The sequence below is a fragment of the Oncorhynchus clarkii genome, chromosome 15 (genome assembly GCF_045791955.1).
Source record: "Oncorhynchus clarkii lewisi isolate Uvic-CL-2024 chromosome 15, UVic_Ocla_1.0, whole genome shotgun sequence".
In the NCBI taxonomy this organism is placed as follows: Eukaryota; Metazoa; Chordata; class Actinopteri; order Salmoniformes; family Salmonidae; genus Oncorhynchus; species Oncorhynchus clarkii.
Genome location: NC_092161.1, coordinates 3,354,152 through 3,377,033, shown reverse-complemented (window position 1 = coordinate 3,377,033; position 22,882 = coordinate 3,354,152). Strand labels below are relative to the sequence as shown.

Genomic DNA, 22,882 nt, shown 5'->3' with positions numbered 1-22,882 from the left:
GCAAAGGGTGGCTACTTTGAAGAATCTCAAATATAAAATATATTTAGATTTGTTTAACACTTTTTTGGTTACTAAATGATTCCATAGGTGTTATTTCATAGTTTTGATGTCTTCACTATTATTCAACAGTGTAGAAAAAACAAACATTGAATGAGTAGGTGTTCTTAAACGTTTGTCCGGTAGTGTATGTTGTAGGGTAAGTGCGGTGGTAAAGACTGGAATGGATTCAATGGAATGGTATAAACCACATGGAAACCACATGAATGATAACTTTCCATTGACTCCATTCCAGCCGTTACTATGAGCTGTCCTCCCCTCAGCAGCCTCCATTGACCTGATGATATATTCTGCATTACCATCCAGGCTTCTAAACATTCCACCAAATGTCTTTGTTTATATCCTCGCAAGAACTGAAAAATAGAGTGACAGACAGATGGACGGACAGACAAATTCTAACAAACAGTTCTTACTCCTGTCAGTGATAGAGACAGTTACTCCTGTCACTGATATGTCTATAGAGACAGTTACTCCTGTCACTGATATGTCAATAGAGACAGTTACTCCTGTCAGTGATATGTCTATAGAGACAGTTACTCCTGTCACTGATATGTCTATAGAGACAGTTACTCCTCCTGTCACTGATATGTCTATAAAGACAGTTACTCCTGTCACTGATATGTCTATAGAGACAGTTACTCCTGTCACTGATATGTCTATAAAGACAGTTACTCCTGTCACTGATATGTCTATAGAGACAGTTACTCCTGTCACTGATATGTCTATAGAGACAGTTACTCCTGTCACTGATATGTCTATAGAGACAGTTACTCCTGTCACTGATATGTCTTTAGAGACAGTTACTCCTGTCACTGATATGTCTATAGAGACAGTTACTCCTGTCACTGATATGTCTACAGAGACAGTTACTCCTGTCACTGATATGTCTTTAGAGACAGTTACTCCTGTCACTGATATGTATATAGAGACAGTTACTCCTGTCACTGATATGTCTATAGAGACAGTTACTCCTGTCACTGATATGTCTTTAGAGACAGTTACTCCTGTCACTGATATGTCTATAGAGACAGTTACTCCTCCTGTCACTGATATGTCTATAGAGACAGTTACTCCTCCTGTCACTGATATGTCTATAGAGACAGTTACTCCTGTCACTGATATGTCTATAGAGACAGTTACTCCTGTCACTGATATGTCTATAGAGACAGTTACTCTTGTCACTGATATGTCTATAGAGACAGTTACTCCTGTCACTGATATGTATATAGAGACAGTTACTCTTGTCACTGATATGTCTATAGAGACAGTTACTCCTGTCACTGATATGTCTATAGAGACAGTTACTCTTGTCAGTGATATGTCCATAGAGACAGTTACTCCTGTCACTGATATGTCTATAGAGACAGTTACTCCTGTCATTGATATGTCTATAGAGACAGTTACTCCCCTCACTGATATGTCTATAGAGACAGTTACTCTTGTCACTGATATGTCTGTTCAGACATTGCCTGCCTTGGCTGAACGTTGTGGGGGAAAAAAATCTGCTGACCGCAGTAATTTACCCCGGGTGGATACAAGCCCTACTGAGCAAGCCACTAAAACGATGGCTGGTTGACAGTGACACCCCTTTAAGTGAAGCTCAATGAAAACCCAAAAGCCATTTCCTCTACCACAGCAGCTCTCTGCTTCCTCTACCTAGAGTGCTTTTTTAGTAAGGGTCTACAGGGACCCAGGGAGCACTGCCTGTTATTATTGGGAGGGTTACATGTTGTGTAGACCGGGCAAACGCATGTTTGTACATCCACACCAGACACGAACCAGACATGATTTGACACGCAGGTTAAAATAGCAAAACCAACATTTGCTGTTGCTAGCTCATTTTTCTGGGGATATACACATTGGGTTGTTATTTTACCTGAAATGCACAAGGTCCTTTTTTTTCTGGATATTTGTAGAATTTTGACCCATTTTGAGTCACACAAAATTGTGTGTTCTCTACAACTTCATTTAATCCACAGATAAAAGAGGAGACTATTTGTTTCTAGTAATCACTCCTCCTTCAGTAGGAGGAGGAGTTGAGAGGAGGAGGAGAGGAGGAGAAGGAGGAGAGAGAGGAGGAGGAGAGGAGGAGAAGAAGGAGGAGGAGTTGAGAGGAGGAGAGAGGAGGAGGAGAGAGGAGGAGGAGTTGAGAGGAGGAGAGAGCAGGAGGAGAGAGGAGGAGGAGAGAGAGGAGGAGAGGAGGAGAGATGAGAAGAAGGAGGAGGAGTTGAGAGGAGGAGAGAGGAGGAGGAGTTGAGAGGAGTTGAGAGGAGGAGGAGAGAGAGGAGGAGAGGAGGAGAGAGGAGGAGAGAGGAGGAGAAGGAGGAGGAGTTAGGAGAAGGAGTTGGGAGGAGGAGGAGGAGAGAGGAGGAGGAGAGGAGGAGAGAGAGGATGAGAGGAGGAGAGAGAGGAGGAGAGAGGAGAAGAAGGAGGAGGAGTTGGGAGGAGGAGAGAGGAGGAGAAGGAGGGGAACGAGGAGAGAGGAGGATATTTGATTTGATCAGGATCTAGTTTAGTCCTCATTTGGACTAATCTCCCAAGAGTCCTTAAACAGTAAAATACAATTTATAATACGAACATATTTTCACATTTAACACACTGTTACAAACAGACACAATACACTAATATACTGACCAGATAAATACCCTAACAAACTAAAATGATAGATTGATTCCATCATCTACCACAGTCCAGCACAACGTTCCTATGTATTATATTTAGATGGTTTTAAAGTATTGTTTGTAATTTATATTTTGAACGGTTTCTGGTTTGCTCAGATACATGATTCAATATCTTTATTGCTCTAAATCGAAATGTTATTTTTCCTATTTCTCTTTTCTGTCTGGATAACAGATGGTGGACAATCTGTTCCTGGTATTGACTTAATGTCTGTCTCTTAACCAATCTATTCCTGGTATTGACTGAATGTCTGTCTCTTACCAATCTGTTCCTGGTATTGACTGAATGTCTGTCTCTTAACCAATCTATTCCTGGTATTGACTGAATGTCTGTCTCTTACCAATCTGTTCCTGGTATTGACTGAATGTCTGTCTCTTAACCAATCTATTCCTGGTATTGACTGAATGTCTGTCTCTTACCAATCTATTCCTGGTATTGACTGAATGTCTGTCTCTTACCAATCTATTCCTGGTATTGACTGAATGTCTGTCTCTTACCAATCTATTCCTGGTATTGACTGAAAGTCTGTCTCTTACCAATCTATTCCTGGTATTGACTGAATGTCTGTCTCTTACCAATCTATTCCTGGTATTGACTGAATGTCTGTCTCTTACCAATCTATTCCTGGTATTGACTGAATGTCTGTCTCTTACCAATCTATTCCTGGTATTGACTGAATGTCTGTCTCTTACCAATCTATTCCTGGTATTGACTGAATGTCTGTCTCTTACCAATCTATTCCTGGTATTGACTGAATGTCTGTCTCTTACCAATCTATTCCTGGTATTGACTGAATGTCTGTCTCTTACCAATCTATTCCTAGTATTGACTGAATGTCTGTCTCTTACCAATCTATTCCTGGTATTGACTGAATGTCTGTCTCTTACCAATCTATTCCTGGTATTGACTGAATGTCTGTCTCTTACCAATCTATTCCTGGTATTGACTGAATGTCTGTCTCTTACCAATCTATTCCTGGTATTGACTGAATGTCTGTCTCTTACCAATCTATTCCTGGTATTGACTGAATGTCTGTCTCTTACCAATCTATTCCTAGTATTGACTGAATGTCTGTCTCTTACCAATCTGTTCCTGGTATTGACTGAATGTCTGTCTCTTACCAATCTATTCCTGGTATTGACTGAATGTCTGTCTCTTACCAATCTATTCCTGGTATTGACTGAATGTCTGTCTCTTACCAATCTATTCCTGGTATTGACTGAATGTCTGTCTCTTACCAATCTGTTCCTGGTATTGACTGAATGTCTGTCTCTTAACAATCTGTTCCTGGTATTGACTGAATGTCTGTCTCTTACCAATCTGTTCCTGGTATTGACTGAATGTCTGTCTCTTACCAATCTATTCCTGGTATTGACTGAATGTCTGTCTCTTACCAGCCGAATAGCATTGTGAACAGAGTTTGGCTGTTTTAAATTATGTACATTATGAAATAAAATAGGCATGTTTTTTTTCAATGATCTTGTTGATTGATGACCAACCAAGAGCATTGACCCATGATTACAACAGAATAACCATATCTCCACCTTAAAACAACCCATGACTACAACAGAAGAACCATATCTCCACCTTAAAACAACCCATGACTGCAACAGAAGTACCACATCTCCACCTTAAAACAACCCATGACTACAACAGAAGAACCATATCTCCACCTTAAAACAACCCATGACTACAACAGAAGAACCATATCTCCACCTTAAAACAACCCATGACCACAACAGAACAATCTTTGCTGTTTTATGCTGTGCAATCTGCAGCCTCCTAATGTCACATGCTGATGCATTTCCCCCAGATCACAGGACAGTAGTTCACCTGACTCTGAATTAATGATTGTGTTATTTTACTTAAGAATCTTTCCTGGTAAATATTTAGCTATCCTTCTGATCATACATGCAGTTAATATATATATTTTTTAATAGATGAGTTATTTGAGACGACCATGATAAGCAGTTGTCTAGCTACACTCCTAGAAGTTTAGTTTCTGACATTTCCTCAATTTGTACCCCCCCCCCTCCCCAATACTTAATTGAGAGAAGAAGGGGGAAGAGGAGGTGGAGGAGAGAGGAGGAGGAGGAGAGGGAGGAGGGGGGGGAGTGTGGAAAAAAGGTGAGGAGAAAGGAGGAGAGAGGAGAGAGGAGTTGGAGAAGGAGAGAGGAGGAGAGAGGAGAGATAAGGAGGGAGGAGAGAGGAGGAGAGGATGTAGAGGAGAGAGGAAAAAGGAGGAGAGGAAAAAGGTTGAGGAGAGGAGAGTGGATGAAGAGGAGAGTGGATGAAGAGGGAGGAGGAGGAGGAGGGAGAGGAGAGGAGAGGAGAGGAGAGGAGAGGAGAGGAGAGGAGAGGAGAGGACAGGAGAGGAGAGGAGAGGAGAGGAGAGGAGAGGAGAGGAGAGGAGAGGAGAGGAGGAAATCTCAGGTTCTCAGGATTCACTCACTTTGAGCTGAGACAAATCCACCATGTTGTGGTCACAGACGCCACAGCCTCTCTCGTAGTTCCAGGCGTTGGGGATGTAGTTTCCTAGATAGTTCAAATACATCTGGAAGAAGAAAAAAAAAACAAATAAATCATCACATGAATGAACAAAGAAACTACGTGGTTATTTTAAAGTTTAATTATCCTTTACAAAAACATTCTATACTAGAAATAGAGGATGATTTCATCCCATGAGAAGTATATTCCGTTCTGGCGTTTGGTCCATGTGGTGATTCAGAGCCGGTCAGTAGGCCTGCGTTCCAAATGGCATCCTATCCTCTCGATAGTGCACTACTCTTCACCATAGCCCTGTGGGGTCGTAATGTAGGACTCTAGTGAGAGGGTCAGTCTGGACTGAGAGAGGTCACTGACAGTTCAAAGCAGACGATTAAAGACCAGAGCACCCATAAACATTTCCTCCGTCAAATCTACACTGACTAAATGCACTGTAATTATCCTGTCTGAAGTCACTTCCCAGAATGTAGCTACAGTGTATTTAACGCGGTATATAGGTGTTCTAGTTTAATACACGAAGAGAAGGATATTCCCCGTACTCGTGTCAACGTGACCTGGAGACAGAAATGGACAGCAGTTTGGACACACAGTAATTCATCAGATATGTGATCCAATGAAAGATAACCTCATAGCGCGCACACACACACACACACACACACACACACACACACACACACACACACACACACACACACACACACACACACACACACACACACACACACACACACACACACACACACACACACACACACACACACATACACACTGGAAGCACTTTAACAACAGTAGTGTTTGGATTCACATCTTGGCTAAACAACAACAGATTCTCTGGCAACTAATACATGACAGAGCTGTTGGAGGTTGACTCTGTGTACGTTGTGTGTGTTTGTGGTTGTGATTACTGTAAGCTAGGGATTATCCACTTCATCTCGTCTGACGACAACAACCACACTACAGATGTCTTCGAAATGCAACTAACCAAGACTTTATTCAAAGATAATCCAGTTAAATTGTTGTGGAAATCCCAGATTAAGAGATGTAATCCCAGATTAATATATGTAATACCAGATTAAGAGATGTAATGCCAGATTAAGAAATGTAATCCCAGATTAAGATATTTAATCCCAAATTAAGATATGTAATGCCAGATTAAGAAATGTAATCCCATATTAAGAGATTTAGTAATCCTGCTGTGTACCTGAAACAGATGAACAGGTCAATGGGCGGAAAACTCTCTCCTACCCAAAAAAGAAAGTTAAATCCCTCTCTCCCCATCTCTCCATCTTCCTCCCCATCTCTCTCCCCATCTCTACATCTCTCTCCCCATCCCTCAATCTCTCTCTCCCCCATCTCTCCATCTTCCTCCCCATCTCTCTCCCCATCTCTCCATCTCTCTCCCCATTTCTCTCCCCATCTTCCTCCCCATCTCTCCATCTTCCTCCCCATCTCTCCATCTTCCTCCCCATCACTCAATCTTCCTTCCCATCTCTCCATCTTCCTCCCCATCTCTTCATCTTCCTCCCCATCTCTCCATCTTCTTCCCCATCTCTCCATCTTCCTTCCCATCTCTCCATCTTCCTCCCCATCTCTCCATCTTCCTCCCCATCTCTCCATTTTCCTCCATATAAAAAGAGATAGCCTCCAGTCAGCCCACTATCTTCACTCTAATAACTCAGTGACAGCTGCTGATACGTGTCTACAGGTGATAGGTTACTGTTAAAAACTGGGTGATTAGGACTGAACTGGGTCTATCTGTTATAGTGTCCTCCATTCAACAAAGTGACCTGACCATTGTTTTAACCTGTATACCCTAATCTAACCAGTGCACCAGAGTGATCCTTACCAGCCAAAACAGAATATGAAAAAGGAGAGGCCAAAGAGTGTGGCGACGGCATGTCGGACCACGGGGCTGGAAAACTGAGGGCTGAGGTAAAGACGGAACCAGAAGGATGCACCAAGGGCAAACACCTGACATGCCAAGAAGTTCACCTGCATAGAATCCCAGATTAAGGTTTGGGTTTACAGTTTGGCCTGGCCTCCAGCCAAATGGAGAGGCTGCAGGGTCTGGAGATCTAACCAGGCTAGGATGCACATCCTTGGGCCTTAGCGAGCTCCAACTCCAGCCTGCCTGGAGGTTTAGAAACCGTTGAGGCTAGCTGGACTGACTAGGCTCCTGGACTATGGTAGCTTCCCAAAAGGCACCCTATATAGTGCACTATTTTAGACCAGGGCCCTATGGCACCCTATTCCCTATATATAGTACACTACTTTGACCAGGGCCCTTTGGGAATAGTAGCCATTTGGGAAGCACTTTAGGAGTGAATGCAGCAGATGGTCGAGGGCTGTTGTTGTGGAGAATGACTCAACACTGTGGTGGGTGGGTTTGATGACGTGTGGTGGATACCAGAGAAGAGTGATTGGGCAGAAATAGAGGGAAAGCTGTGAAGAAAGGGCCAGAGGGATAGAAAAGCCTCCCAAGAGAACGTGTCTACCAGAAACTCACTGACCTCAGAGCTATGGAACTGCTAACGGGGGAGAGATGGAGAGAGAGGTTTAGGGGCAGGGAGAGGGAGAGGGAGAGGAATGGAGGGATCAAGGGAAGGGTTGGTAGGGATCGAGGGAGGGGGTTGGTAGGGATCGAGGGAGGGGGATGGTAGGGATCGAGGGAGGGGGTTGGCAGGGATCAAGGGAGGGGGGTTGGTAGGGATCAAGGGAGGGGGTTGGTAGGGATCAAGGGAGGGCGGTTGGTAGGGAACAAGGGAAGGGTTGGTAGGGATCGAGGGAGGGGGTTGGTAGGGATCGAGGGAGGGGGTTGGTAGGGATCGAGGGGACGGTTGGTAGGGATCGAGGGAGGGGGTTGGTAGGGATCTAGGGAGGGGGTTGGTAGGGATCAAGGGAGGGGGGTTGGTAGGGATCAAGGGAGGGGGTTGGTAGGGATCAAGGGAGGGGGGTTGGTAGGGATCAAGGGAGGGGGGTTGGTAGGGATCAAGGGAGGGGGGAGGTAAGGATCGATGGAGGGGGAGGTAGGGATCGATGGAGGGGGAGGTAAGGATCGATGGAGGGGGAGGTGGGGATCGATGGAGGGGGGAGGTGGGGATCGATGGAGGGGGGAGGTGGGGATCGATGGAGGGGGGAGGTAGGGATCGATGGGGGGAGGTAGGGATCGATGAAGGGGGATGTAGGGATCGATGGAGGGGGAGGTAGGGATCGATGGAGGGGGGATGTAAGAATCGATGGAGCGGGGAGGTAGGGATCGATGGAGGGGGGAGGTAAGGATTGATAGAGGGGGAGGTATGGATCGATGGAGGGGGGAGGTAAGAATCGATGGAGGGGGAGGTAGGGATCGATGAACGGGGAGGTAGGGATTGATGGAGGGGGGAGGTAGGGATCGATAGAGGGGGAGGTAGGGATCGATGGAGGGGGGAGGTAGGGATCGATAGAGGGGGGAGGTCTAGTGAGAGATGGAAGTAAGGAAGAGGGAGTGAGAGGGAAAGGCCGTCAGGGAGTGAGGAGGGAGTGTTATTAAACTTTGGCCAGACCTTACTCCTCCACATAATGACCAGCTGGATTCCAGAGAAGTTCCCTCCACACATATTCTAAAGATGGATTAGGTGGGGGGGATGAGTGTTTCCTTTTGATGTCTCTTCTGGATGGATTTGGTGGGGGGATGAGTGTCTCCTTGTGTTGTCTCTTCTGGAGAGATTTGGTGGGGGATGAGTGCCTCCTTGTGTTGTCTCTTCAGGAGGGATTTGGTGGGGGATGAGTGGCTCCTTGTGTTGTCTCTTCTGGAGGGATTTGGTGGGGGATGAGTGCCTCCTTGTGTTGTCTCTTCTGGAGGGATTTGGTGGGGGATGAGTGTCTCCTTGTGTTGTCTCTTCAGGAGGGATTTGGTGGGGGATGAGTGTCTCCTTGTGTTGTCTCTTCTGGATGGATTTTGTGGGGGGATGAGTGTCTCCTTGTGATGTCTCTTCTGGAGGGATTTGGTGGGGGATGAGTGTCTCCTTGTGTTGTCTCTTCTGGATGGATTTTGTGGGGGATGAGTGTCTCCTTGTGTTGTCTCTTCTGGATGGATTTGGTGGGGGGATGAGTGTCTCCTTGTGTTGTCTCTTCTGGATGGATTTTGTGGGGGGATGAGTGTCTCCTTGTGTTGTCTCTTCTGGAGGGATTTGGTGGGGGATGAGTGTCTCCTTGTGTTGTCTCTTCTAGAGTGAGTTACAGGTGGCACATTTGCTGATAAAGACCTTTACGTTAGCCCAGAAAACAGCATCACGTGCCTTTCTGAATAATGGCCTCTATGCCTGAGTAGCCAGAGTGTATTTTGTGTAGAAAGTCAGCATGTAACATGTCAGGGATGTAGACCCTGTTTCCTTTAAATTTTCTGTGGTGAGCTACTCTTTGTACGTCCAGACATCTTTCAGTGTTTGACTCACAGCGTGTTTGGTTCCAGGCCAGCCGTGGTTGATTTGTGCGTACAGAGCCTGAAACAGTGGGTCCTGGCAACAGTGTGCTTTGATTGACTCCATTGTCTTAGTTGAGATGTTGACATCACTGGTGTGAGCCACCTGTTCCAGGTCATTTGTGACTAGACCCATAGTGTAGACCGTGGCTGGTGTTTGCATTTGTCTGTGCTCTGTGGTTGATTGAGCTGTTCTGGACAGGAAGTCAGCTACATGTAGTTATTTGCCTTGTTTGTATTGCACGTGGAGTTGGTATCTTTGTAGCCTTATCAACATACTCTGCAGGGTGCTTGTGAGTAGGGATTTCTTGAAGATCATCTCAAGCGGTTTGTGGTGGCTGTATATTGTGATGAACTCTCTGCCATACAGATACTGGTTAAACTTGTCACACGCAAAAGCAATGGAGAGACATTCAATCTGTGGATATCTTTGTTCTGTCTGAGTCAATGTTGTGGAAGCAAAAAGCTACAGGTTGTCCTTTCTGTAGAATGGCTGCACCCAAACCTGCCTCACTGGCATCACACTACCGTGTGAGTTCATCATTCAGGTCGTAGTATTTGAGCACCAGGTGTTGTGACTGTTTGATAGTCTCAACTGCTGCGTCATGCTGTGCTATCCGTGTCCAGTCCATGTCCCTGTCAGTCAGTCTTCTGAGCGGCTCACACACATCAAATATGTGGGTGGGGGGGAATTAATTTTGCAAAGATAGTTCACAAACCCCAACTTGAAGTCGATAGGTGTTAACCCATGTTCTGAATGGCTGTTATTTTCTCTGGGTCAAGGCGAAGGCCCTCTGTGTTGAGAAGATGACCCATGTATATCACACAAGGTAGCTTTAAACCGGAGTTTCTATTGGTTCAGCTTCAGGTTGACATCTGTGCAGGACAACTGTAAGGTTTCTGTCACCATCTGACATCGCCTCTTCCTGTTTGTCACCGCATCCAGAGATCACATTCACTCCTTTCAGTGCCTGTAGTCCTTCACCACTGTCTGTGCTGGTAATCTTCAGCTGCTGGCTTGATTCCAAATGGCATTCTCAGGCATCTATATCAGCCTACTACTTCCTGTCCAGGAAGTTGTAAGATAGATGCCCACTTCATCAAGTTTGACTTGCCAATATCCATCTTTGTCATTGAGTACTGAGAATACCTTTGTGTTGGATATTTTGTGTAGAATCTTAGAATCTTCTATTGTGGCCATCTGGAAGTGCGATCTCAGTAAGGCTTTTGTTGACTGCACTGGGGTGCATGTATATTCGTAGTTAATCCTGTTTTTCGAATGACAAACCATTTTGCTGATCCATGGTGTTGGCTCTGATGACTTTCGTGATAATGTCTGCATTGTCCATTGAATGTATGGCCTTTGCAATCGTTTCCTTCAGTGGAATAGGCATTCAGTCTTGGTAGCTGCTACACAGGCCTTCAGGGGGGCTGCGCAGTCTGCTTCTAGGTGTTTCTCTCCAGGGAGGCATCCAAGCCCATGGAACACGCCCTTGTACTTGGAGATAATGTCCTCAGTTGTCATGATGACCTCAGTGGACGTGATATAACACATATCTGTGGTTCACATGTAGTAGGCTGTATCACTGAACAGAATTCTGCAGAATCCCTGCCTCTAGAGCGCTGTCAGTACACAGCTCGTTTCATTGGAAGACCTTTGCAATTTCTCACAATTTCAGGGAGATTTACACTGTTTTAAACTATGCCATTTGTTTTTTTATAAATGTGTAGCCTACTTGGACAAGAAGCTCAGAAAGTCAGCCAGAAAGCAAACCTTCCAGGCATATCTAGAGGAGTACCTCTGTTATCATTCATTCTAACTACAATGAAGAAATATGGAACACTGACATGATTCAGCAAGGCTGGTTCTGTTTTCTCCAGAAACAGAGATGGAAACTGGTTCTGAACTGTGGCTATGGATCTGTACCCAGACACCTGGAAACTGGTTATTACCGTGGATGGTTCCGGGCATGTTGGAAATGTTAATATTGTCTTACTCACTTTGGTGTTTGCGTTGCCATGGATGACCACTGGTAGGGTGTCGTAAACAGTGTTTCTCACTCGGGCACTCTTCGTTCCAAACTTCAAGAGAACCTCGTCTGCAGTGGGAGAGAGGAGAATAGAAGAACAACAGTGTTCAACATGCTGGATACTGTAGGGAGAGAGAAGAACAACAGGGTTCAGAACAGTCCTGGGCCAGGGCCTCTCTTATCTAAAACCAACAAGGGTTTGCAAAATGACGATAACTTTCCCAAAACTCCCAGGTTTTCCAGAAATCCTGGTTGGAAGACTTGATTTCCTGCATATTCCCTTCTGATTACGGGAATCTTCCAACCAGGATTTCCGGAAAACCTGGGAATTTTGAAAAAGTTACCAGGATTTTGCAACCTTAACCCTCTCTTATCTGGCTGTCACAAGGCTCTGTCTGGGTTCTGTCAGGGCTCTGTCTGGGCTCTATCTGGGCTCTGTCTGGGCTCTATCTGGGCTCTGTCTGGGCTCTGTCTGGGCTCTAACTGGGCTCTGTCTGGGCTCTGTCTGGGCTCTATCTGGGCTCTGTCTGGGCTCTGTCTGGGCTCTGTCAGGGCTCTGTCAGGGCTCTGTCTGGGCTCTGTCTGGGCTCCGTCTGGGCTCCGTCTGGGCTCTGTCAGGGCTCTGTCAGGGCTCTGTCTTTTCCCACATATTAATACGTTACAGCCTTATTCTGAAATTGATTAAATTACATGTTTTCCTCATCAATCTACACACAATACCCCATAATGACATCACAATACCCCATAATGACATCACAATACCCCATAATGACATCACAATACCCCATAATGACATCACAATACCCCATAATGACAACGCAATAACCGATTATTCATTGTATTTTTTACATTTTCGCAAATATATATATATATATATATATATATATATATATAAAAAACAGATATACCTTATTTACATAAGTATTCTGACCCTTTGCTATGAGACTCGATATTGAGCTCAGGTGTACCCTGTTTCCATTAATCATGGAAACCATATAGTTTACAGTAAGAAGGCGTTCCTCTGTGGAATGGAAACCGTATAGTTTACAGTAATAAGGCATTCCTTTGTGGAATGGAAACCGTATAGTTTACAGTAATAAGGGGTTCCTCTGTGGTAACTCACCAATTGCTCCATTTAAATTCTGGAAAATCTGAGACTTGTGGTCCAAACCAATGTTCAAATTCTCCTGAAAACACAAAGAAAAAAGAACACAAAAATTACAAGAGTACTTTATATAACCTACCCTCTGTAAAGGGACCAGGTATATAACTTACCCTCTGTAAAGGGACCAGGTATATAACCTACCCTCTGTAAAGGGACCAGGTATATAACCTACCCTCTGTAAAGGATACAGGTATATAACACACCCTCTGTAAAGGGACCAGGTATATAACCTACCCTCTGTAAAGGGACCAGGTATATAACCTACCCTCTGTAAAGGGACCAGGTATATAACATACCCTCTGTAAAGGGACCAGGTATATAACATACCCTCTGTAAAGGGACCAGGTATATAACATACCCTCTGTAAAGGGACCAGGTATATAACCTACCCTCTGTAAAGGGTCCAGGTATATAACTGTAAAGGGTTCAGGTATATAACTGTAAAGGGTCCAGGTATATTACTGTAAAGGATCCAGGTATATAACTGTAAAGGGTATGGGTATATAACTATAAAGGGTCCAGGTATATAACTGTAAAGGGTACGGTATATAACTGTAAAGGGTCCAGGTATGTAACTGTAAAGGGTCCAGGTATATAACTGTAAAGGGACCAGGTATATAACTGTAAAGGGTCCAGGTATATAACTGTAAAGGGTCCAGGTATATAACTGTAAAGGGTCTAGGTATATAACTGTAAAGGGTCCAGGTATATAACTGTAAAGGGTCTAGGTATATAACTGTAAAGGGTCCAGGTATATAACTGTAAAGGGTATGGGTATATAACTGTAAAGGGTCCAGGTATATAACTGTAAAGGGTCCAGGTATATAACTGTAAAGGGTCCAGGTATATAACTGTAAAGGGTATGGGTATATAACTGTAAAGGGTCCAGGTATATAACTGTAAAGGGTCCAGGTATATAACTGTAAAGGGTATGGGTATATAACTGTAAAGGGTCCAGGTATATAACCTACCCTCTGTAAAGGGTCCAGGTATATAACTGTAAAGGGTATGGGTATATAACTGTAAAGGGTCCAGGTATATAACTGTAAAGGGTCCAGGTATATAACTGTAAAGGGTATGGGTATATAACTGTAAAGGGTCCAGGTATATAACTGTAAAGGGTCCAGGTATATAACTGTAAAGGGTCCAGGTATATAACTGTAAAGGGTCCAGGTATATAACTGTAAAGGGTCCAGGTATATAACTGTAAAGGGTATGGGTATATAACTGTAAAGGGTCCAGGTATATAACTGTAAAGGGTCCAGGTATATAACTGTAAAGGGTATGGGTATATAACTGTAAAGGGTCCAGGTATATAACTGTAAAGGGTATGGGTATATAACTGTAAAGGGTATGGGTATATAACTGTAAAGGGTCCAGGTATATAACTGTAAAGGGTATGGGTATATAACTGTAAAGGGTCCAGGTATATAACTGTAAAGGGTATGGGTATATAACTGTAAAGGGTCTAGGTATATAACTGTAAAGGGTCCAGGTATATAACTGTAAAGGGTCCAGGTATATAACTGTAAAGGGTCCAGGTATATAACTGTAAAGGGTCCAGGTATATAACTGTAAAGGGTCCAGGTATATCACTGTAAAGGGTATGGGTATATAACTGTAAAGGGTCCAGGTATATAACTATAAAGGGTATGGGTATATAACTGTAAAGGGTTCAGGTATATAACTGGTAAAGGGTACGGTATATAACTGTAAAGGGTCCAGGTATATAACTGTAAAGGGTCCAGGTATATAACTGTAAAGGGACCAGGTATATAACTATAAAGCATACAGGTATATAACTATAAAGGGTACAGTTATATAACTGTAAAGGGTCCAGGTATATAACTGTAAAGGGTCCAGGTACATAACTGTAAAGGGTCCAGGTATATAACTGTGAAGGGTCCAGGTATATAACTGTAAAGCATACAGGTATATAACTATAAAGGGTACAGTTATATAACTGTAAAGGGTCCAGGTATATAACTGTAAAGGGTCCAGGTATATAACTGTAAAGGGTCCAGGTATATAACTGTAAAGGGTCCAGGTATATAACTGTAAAGGGTCCAGGTATATAACTGTAAAGGGTCCAGGTATATAACTGTAAAGGGTCCTGGTATATAACTATAAAGGGTCCAGGTACAGTGCCTTGCGAAAGTATTCGGCCACCTTGAACTTTGCGACCTTTTGCCACATTTCAGGCTTCAAACATAAAGATATAAAACTGTATTTTTTTGTGAAGGTTCAACAACAAGTGGGACACAATCATGAAGTGGAACGACATTTATTGGATATTTCAAACTTTTTTAACAAATCAAAAACTGAAAAATTGGGCGTGCAAAATTATTCAGCCCCCTTAAGTTAATACTTTGTAGCGCCACCTTTTGCTGCGATTACAGCTGTATGTCGCTTGGGGTATGTCTCCATCAGTTTTGCACATCGAGAGACTGAAATTTTTTCCCATTCCTCCTTGCAAAACAGCTCGAGCTCAGTGAGGTTGGATGGAGAGCATTTGTGAACAGCAGTTTTCAGTTCTTTCCACAGATTCTCGATTGGATTCAGGTCTGGACTTTGACTTGGCCATTCTAACACCTGGATATGTTTATTTTTGAACCATTCCATTGTAGATTTTGCTTTATGTTTTGGATCATTGTCTTGTTGGAAGACAAATCTCTGTCCCAGTCTCAGATATTTTGCAGACTCCATCAGGTTTTCTTCCAGAATGGTCCTGTATTTGGCTCCATCCATCTTCCCATCAATTTTAACCATCTTCCCTGTCCCTGCTGAAGAAAAGCAGGCCCAAACCATGATGCTGCCACCACCATGTTTGACAGTGGGGATGGTGTGTTCAGGGTGATGAGCTGTGTTGCTTTTACGCCAAACATAACATTTTGCATTGTTGCCAAAAAGTTCAATTTTGGTTTCATCTGACCAGAGCACCTTCTTCCACATGTTTGGTGTGTCTCCCAGGTGGCTTGTGGCAAAATTTTAACGACACTTTTTATGGATATCCTTAAGAAATGGCATTCTTCTTGCCACTCTTCCATAAAGGCCAGATTTGTGCAATATACGACTGATTGTTGTCCTATGGACAGAGTCTCCCACCTCAGCTGTAGATCTCTGAAGTTCATCCAGAGTGATCATGGGCCTCTTGGCTGCATCTCTGATCAGTCTTCTCCTTGTATGAGCTGAAAGTTTAGAGGGACGGCCAGGTCTTGGTAGATTTGCAGTGGTCTGATACTCCTTCCATTTCAATACTATCGCTTGCACAGTGCTCCTTGCGATGTTTAAAGCTTGGGAAATCTTTTTGTATCCAAATCCGGCTTTAAACTTCTTCACAACAGTATCTCGGACCTGCCTGGTGTGTTCCTTGTTCTTCATGATGCTCTCTGCGCTTTTAACGGACCTCTGAGACTATCACAGTGCAGGTGCATTTATACGGAGACTTGATTACACACAGGTGGATTGTATTTATCATCATTAGTCATTTAGGTCAACATTGGATCATTCAGAGATCCTCACTGAACTTCTGGAGAGAGTTTGCTGCACTGAAAGTAAAGGGGCTGAATAATTTTGCAAGCCCAATTTTTCAGTTTTTGATTTGTTAAAAAAGTTTGAAATATCCAATAAATGTCGTTCCACTTCATGATTGTGTCCCACTTGTTGTTGATTCTTCACAAAAAAATACAGTTTTATATCTTTATGTTTGAAGCCTGAAATGTGGCAAAAGGTCGCAAAGTTCAAGGGGGCCGAATACTTTCGCAAGGCACTGTATATAACTGTAAAGGGTCCAGGTATATCACTGTAAAGGGTCCAGGTATATAACTGTAAAGGGTCCAGGTATATAACTTTAAAGGGCATGTTTCATTTACCAGATGATTTACAGTACCATGAGTGCTTACATTAGCACCAAACCACCACACTCCAACCAACATAGCCACACAGGACCTATACTCACCCTCTGAAAAGAGTCCAGGTATATTTTGGTGTAGAATAGCTGATCGTCATCGTTCTCGTGAAGGTTCCACTGCTCGACAATCTTGTTCACATACGGGGCGTACCCGATGATGCCTAGGGGTTAAAACCAGATGGAGTTAAAAGCAGATTGAGCTAACACATTGGGCCCTATAAAACTAAATATAGGGTGGTTATTGTGTAGTATAGGGTGTAGTACATGGTGTAGTGTAGATTAGAGTGTAGCATAGTGTGGGGTGTAACACAGGGTGTAGCCCAGGGTGTAGTGTAGGGTGTAGTGTACAGTGTAGTATATGGTGTAGTATATGGTGTAGTGTAGGGTGTAGTACAGGGTGTAGTATAAGGTGTAGTATATGTTGTAGTATAGGGTGTAGTACAGGGTGTAGTGTAGGGTGTAGTATATGGTGTAGCACAGGGTGTAGGATAGGGTGTAGTATATAGTGTAGCACAGGGTGTAGTGTAGGGTGTAGTACGGGGTGTAGTACAGGGTGTAGTATAGGGTGTAGTGTAGGGTGTAGTATAGGGTGTAGTATGTAGTGTAGGGTGTAGTATAGGGTGTAGTATCGGGTGTAGTGTGGAGTGTAGTATATGGTGTAGTATAGGGTGTAGTATATGGTGCGGTGTAGGGTGTAGCACAGGGTGTAGGATAGGGTGTAGTATATAGTGTAGCACAGGGTGTAGTGTAGGGTGTAGTACAGGGTGTAGTGTAGGGTGTAGTATATGGTGTAGTGTATGGTACAGTACAGGGTGTAGTGAGGGTGTAGTGTAGGGTGTAGTATAAGGTGTAGTGTAGGGTGCAGTGTAGGGTGCAGTGTAGGGTATAGCGTAGGGTGCAGTACAGGGTGTAGTGAGGGTGTAGTGTAGGGTGTAGTATAAGGTGTAGTGTAGGGTGCAGTGTAGGGTCCATTGTAGGGTGTAGCGTAGGGTGTAGCGTAGGGTGTAGTGTAGGGTGTAGCGTAGGGTGTAGTGTAGGGTGTAGTGTAGGGTGTAGTGTAGGGTGTAGTGTAGGGTGTAGTGTAGGGTGTAGTATAAGGTGTAGTGTAGGGTGTAGCGTAGGGTGTAGTGTAGGGTGTAGCGTAGGGTGTAGTGTAGGGTGTAGCGTAGGGTGTAGTGTGGAGTGTAGTGTAGGGTGTAGTGTAGGGTGTAGTGTAGGGTGTAGTATAAGGTGTAGTGTAGGGTGTAGCGTAGGGTGTAGCGTAGGGTGTAGTGTAGGGTGTAGTGTAGGGTGTAGTGTAGGGTGTAGTGTAGGGTGTAGTGTAGGGTGTAGTGTAGGGTGTAGTGTAGGGTGTAGTATAAGGTGTAGTGTAGGGTGTAGTGTAGGGTGTAGTGTAGGGTGTAGTGTAGGGTGTAGCGTAGGGTGTAGTGTAGGGTGTAGCGTAGGGTGTAGTGTAGGGTGTAGTGTAGGGTGTAGTGTAGGGTGTAGTGTAGGGTGTAGTGTAGGGTGTAGTGTAGGGTGTAGTATAAGGTGTAGTGTAGGGTGTAGCGTAGGGTGTAGCGTAGGGTGTAGTGTAGGGTGTAGTGTAGGGTGTAGTGTAGGGTGTAGTGTAGGGTGTAGTGTAGGGTGTAGTGTAGGGTGTAGTGTAGGGTGTAGTATAAGGTGTAGTGTAGGGTGTAGCGTAGGGTGTAGTGTAGGGTGTAGTGTAGGGTGTAGTGTAGGGTGTAGCGTAGGGTGTAGTGTAGGGTGTAGTGTAGGGTGTAGCGTAGGGTGTAGTGTAGGGTGTAGTGTAGGGTGCAGTGTAGGGTGTAGTGTAGGGTGTAGCGTAGGGTGTAGTGTAGGGTGTAGCGTAGGGTGTAGTGTAGGGTGTAGTGTAGGGTGTAGCGTAGGGTGTAGCGTAGGGTGTAGTGTAGGGTGTAGTGTAGGGTGTAGCGTAGGGTGTAGTGTAGGGTGTAGCGTAGGGTGTAGTGTAGGGTGTAGTGTAGGGTGTAGCGTAGGGTGTAGCGTAGGGTGTAGTGTAGGGTGTAGTGTAGGGTGTAGTGTAGGGTGTAGTGTAGGGTGTAGCGTAGGGTGTAGTGCAAAAGTGACCTCAAATGCAATTATTATGCATGTAATGCTTTTATTATAAAGGTGAAAATGAATCTTCCTCAAAACTTGAACCTCACGCTCTGCTTATGTGTTCCAGTTAGGCTCGACAGCGCCATTAAAGCAGATTAATGTGCTTAATTTTAAGAAGTTATTTGGCCACTTTACAAAACTTTACGAAAACCTATAGGCCTTGGTTACGTGATGTGTGCAACTAGGATTTGAAAAAGACGTGATGATCACAAGTGATGATCAATACATATAATTCACCCATCAGACTATTCTTGATGTAATCTTGTCTTTACAATCACTTAGTAATATTGGTGTGAAATTTGTTTTGATTTCGAATGGACCAATGTCATGCAGGGGAAAAAAATACATGTCATCTATGAACTTTGGTAGCGAATGGAGGACACTTTTCCCATGGTTCATTACCATGCCAGCCAGGTAGGCTATACAGCTATTGTAAAGATAAGCAATGTGTTTCATACTAGGAAAGTTGAGAAAGAGGTATAGTCGGCCTAGCCTATAGAAAGCTGATGGGATCCTCCTCTTTTTAACAGAGGCCATCACTCTGTTTTCCCTCGCAATTGCATAGCCTATAGAAATGTTGCACAACATGAGCTCTCATGGGCGCTCATGAAGTGTTTGATTAGATTTTCCATTACGTTTACATTGATGTCAGAGTGATCCGAGGGACAATAGAGTGCTGTGTACCAGGCAGTTAGCAAGTTTGGTAGACTACTAATGACTATCAGCAGCATCAGAGCTTGGAGAAGACTAATGACCATCAGCAGCATCAGAGCTTGGAGAAGACTAATGACCATCAGCAGCATCAGAGCTTGGAGAAGACTAATGACCATCAGCAGCATCAGAGCTTGGAGACGCCTAATTACCGTGACTAAAAGGTCACGTGGAATTTGATTGCCCTCCTGACTCGTGACCGCCGGTGTGGCGGTAATACGGTCACCGCAGCAACCCTACTCCGGTGATGATAAGGTACAATACATTTAAAACAATTTGTATTTATATTGACAATCCCTTTCTCCAAACGGCTTACTCATTTTACCAAGCTCTTATCAATAGTTGTTTTTATTAAGTTGTAAATAACAAAGCACGGAGAATGGTGTTATTCCTATCAGGAACAATTTAAAGTAGGGGGATGTTCCACTTGGAACCCGACAGGTTGCTCGAGTTTAATTTGTCGTGTCGTCGCGCGTAAAGATGGTGGAATTACGAGGGAATTAAATCAGAATATACGTTGCACCGTGTATGTAGACACACCTCCGCCTCCATCTCTTTGATCTCCACCCTAAATCAATCGAGGGTGAAGGGCACGATATTCCTATGATTCAAGTCAAGGTCAGAATATGCATTGAGAGAAAAGTGCATCAAAACTGGGGATGGAATTCCCCCCAATAGAGAACGTGGTTATAGACATCAACCTCTTACAGTGATCAGTGTGTTCTGTACACTGGAATGCTACTGTACTAACAGGCCTAGAGCTATACAGTATAACATAGCGATTCAAATAGTCATGACCAGGGATGGGAAGTAAGGGATTACATTTAGAGAGTAACCTACCCAACCCTGGTCATGATGACCTCTGGTCCTTTTCTCTCGTTCCTCTAGCGTATTTACCACAGCTGTAAAGTAACCTACCCAACCCTGGACATAATGACCTCTGGTCCTATTCTCTCTTCCTCTAGCGTATTTACCACAGCTGTAAAGTAACCTACCCAACCCTGGACATGATGACCTCTGGTCCTATTCTCTCTTCCTCTAGCGTATTTACCACAGCTGTAAAGTAACCTACACAACCCTGGTCATGATGACCTCTGGTCCTATTCTCTCTTCCTCTAGCGTATTTACCACAGCTGTAAAGTAACCTACCCAACCCTAGTCATGATGAACTCTGGTCCGTTTCTCTCTTCCTCTAGCAAATTTACCACAGCTGTAAAGTAACCTACACAACCCTGGACATGATGACCTCTGGTCCTATTCTCTCTCCCTCTAGCGTATTTACCACAGCTGTAAAGTAGCCTACACAACCCTGGTCATGATGACCTCTGGTCCTTTTCTCTCGTTCCTCTAGCGTATTTACCACAGCTGTAAAGTAACCTACACAACCCTGGTCATGATGACCTCTGGTCCTCTGGTCCTATTCTCTCTCCCTCTAGCAGTTCAATGGGGATAGTATGAATGATGTCATACAGAAGGCAGTTCAATGGGGATAGTATGAATGATGTCATACAGAAGGCAGTTCAATGGGGATAGTATGAATGATGTCATACAGAAGGCAGTTCAATGGGGATAGTATGAATGATGTCATACAGAAGGCAGTTCAATGGGGATAGTATGAATGATGTCATACAGAAGGCAGTTCAATGGGGATAGTATGAATGATGTCATACAGAAGGCAGTTCAATGGGGATAGTATGAATGATGTCATACAGAGGGGCAGTTCAATGGGGATAGTATGAATGATGTCATACAGAAGGCAGTTCAATGGGGATAGTATGAATGATGTCATACAGAGGGGCAGTTTAATGGGGATAGTATGAATGATGTCATACAGAAGGCAGTTCAATGGGGATAGTATGAATAATGTCATACAGAAGGCAGTTCAATGGGGATAGTATGAATGATGTCATACAGAAGGCAGTTCAATGGGGATAGTATGAATGATGTCATACAGAAGGCAGTTCAATGGGGATAGTATGAATGATGTCATACAGAAGGCAGTTCAATGGGGATAGTATGAATGATGTCATACAGAAGGCAGTTCAATGGGGATAGTATGAATGATGTCATACAGAGGGGCAGTTCAATGGGGATAGTATGAATGATGTCATACAGAAGGCAGTTCAATGGGGATAGTATGAATGATGTCATACAGAAGGCAGTTCAATGGGGATAGTATGAATGATGTCATACAGAAGGCAGTTCAATGGGGATAGTATGAATGATGTCATACAGAAGGCAGTTCAATGGGGATAGTATGAATGATGTCATACAGAAGGCAGTTCAATGGGGATAGTATGAATGATGTCATACAGAAGGCAGTTCAATGGGGATAGTATGAATGATGTCATACAGAAGGCAGTTCAATGGGGATAGTATGAATGATGTCATACAGAAGGCAGTTCAATGGGGATAGTATGAATGATGTCATACAGAGGGGCAGTTCAATGGGGATAGTATGAATGATGTCATACAGAGGGGCAGTTCAATGGGGATAGTATGAATGATGTCATACAGAAGGCAGTTCAATGGGGATAGTATGAATAATGTCATACAGAAGGCAGTTCAATGGGGATAGTATGAATGATGTCATACAGAAGGCAGTTCAATGGGGATAGTATGAATGATGTCATACAGAAGGCAGTTCAATGGGGATAGTATGAATGATGTCATACAGAAGGCAGTTCAATGGGGATAGTATGAATGATGTCATACAGAAGGCAGTTCAATGGGGATAGTATGAATGATGTCATACAGAAGGCAGTTCAATGGGGATAGTATGAATGATGTCATACAGAAGGCAGTTCAATGGGGATAGTATGAATGATGTCATACAGAAGGCAGTTCAATGGGGATAGTATGAATGATGTCATACAGAGGGGCAGTTCAATGGGGATAGTATGAATGATGTCATACAGAGGGGCAGTTCAATGGGGATAGTATGAATGATGTCATACAGAAGGCAGTTCAATGGGGATAGTATGAATAATGTCATACAGAAGGCAGTTCAATGGGGATAGTATGAATGATGTCATACAGAAGGCAGTTCAATGGGGATAGTATGAATGATGTCATACAGAAGGCAGTTCAATGGGGATAGTATGAATGATGTCATACAGAAGGCAGTTCAATGGGGATAGTATGAATGATGTCATACAGAAGGCAGTTCAATGGGGATAGTATGAATGTAATAAAAAAAGAGTGATGAAAGCGTGATTAGTGAGAGCTTTGTATACTTAAAATTCTAC

The 22,882-nt window shown here is 43.8% G+C and overlaps 1 protein-coding gene across 2 annotated transcripts in view; it reads right to left on the bottom strand.

Annotated features, from left to right (window-relative positions):
* LOC139366653 (procollagen-lysine,2-oxoglutarate 5-dioxygenase 2-like) overlaps positions 1-22,882 on the bottom strand; it is a 120,809-nt gene that overhangs the window by 34,831 nt on the left and 63,096 nt on the right. For both annotated transcript variants that reach the window (XM_071104329.1, XM_071104330.1), the window contains exons 5-8: positions 16,854-16,966; positions 12,854-12,917; positions 11,702-11,799; positions 5,189-5,290 (exon numbers count right to left, since the gene is read on the bottom strand). In XM_071104329.1, the coding sequence (XP_070960430.1) occupies positions 5,189-5,290; positions 11,702-11,799; positions 12,854-12,917; positions 16,854-16,966 (377 nt within the window). The remainder of the gene's footprint in view (positions 1-5,188; positions 5,291-11,701; positions 11,800-12,853; positions 12,918-16,853; positions 16,967-22,882) is intronic.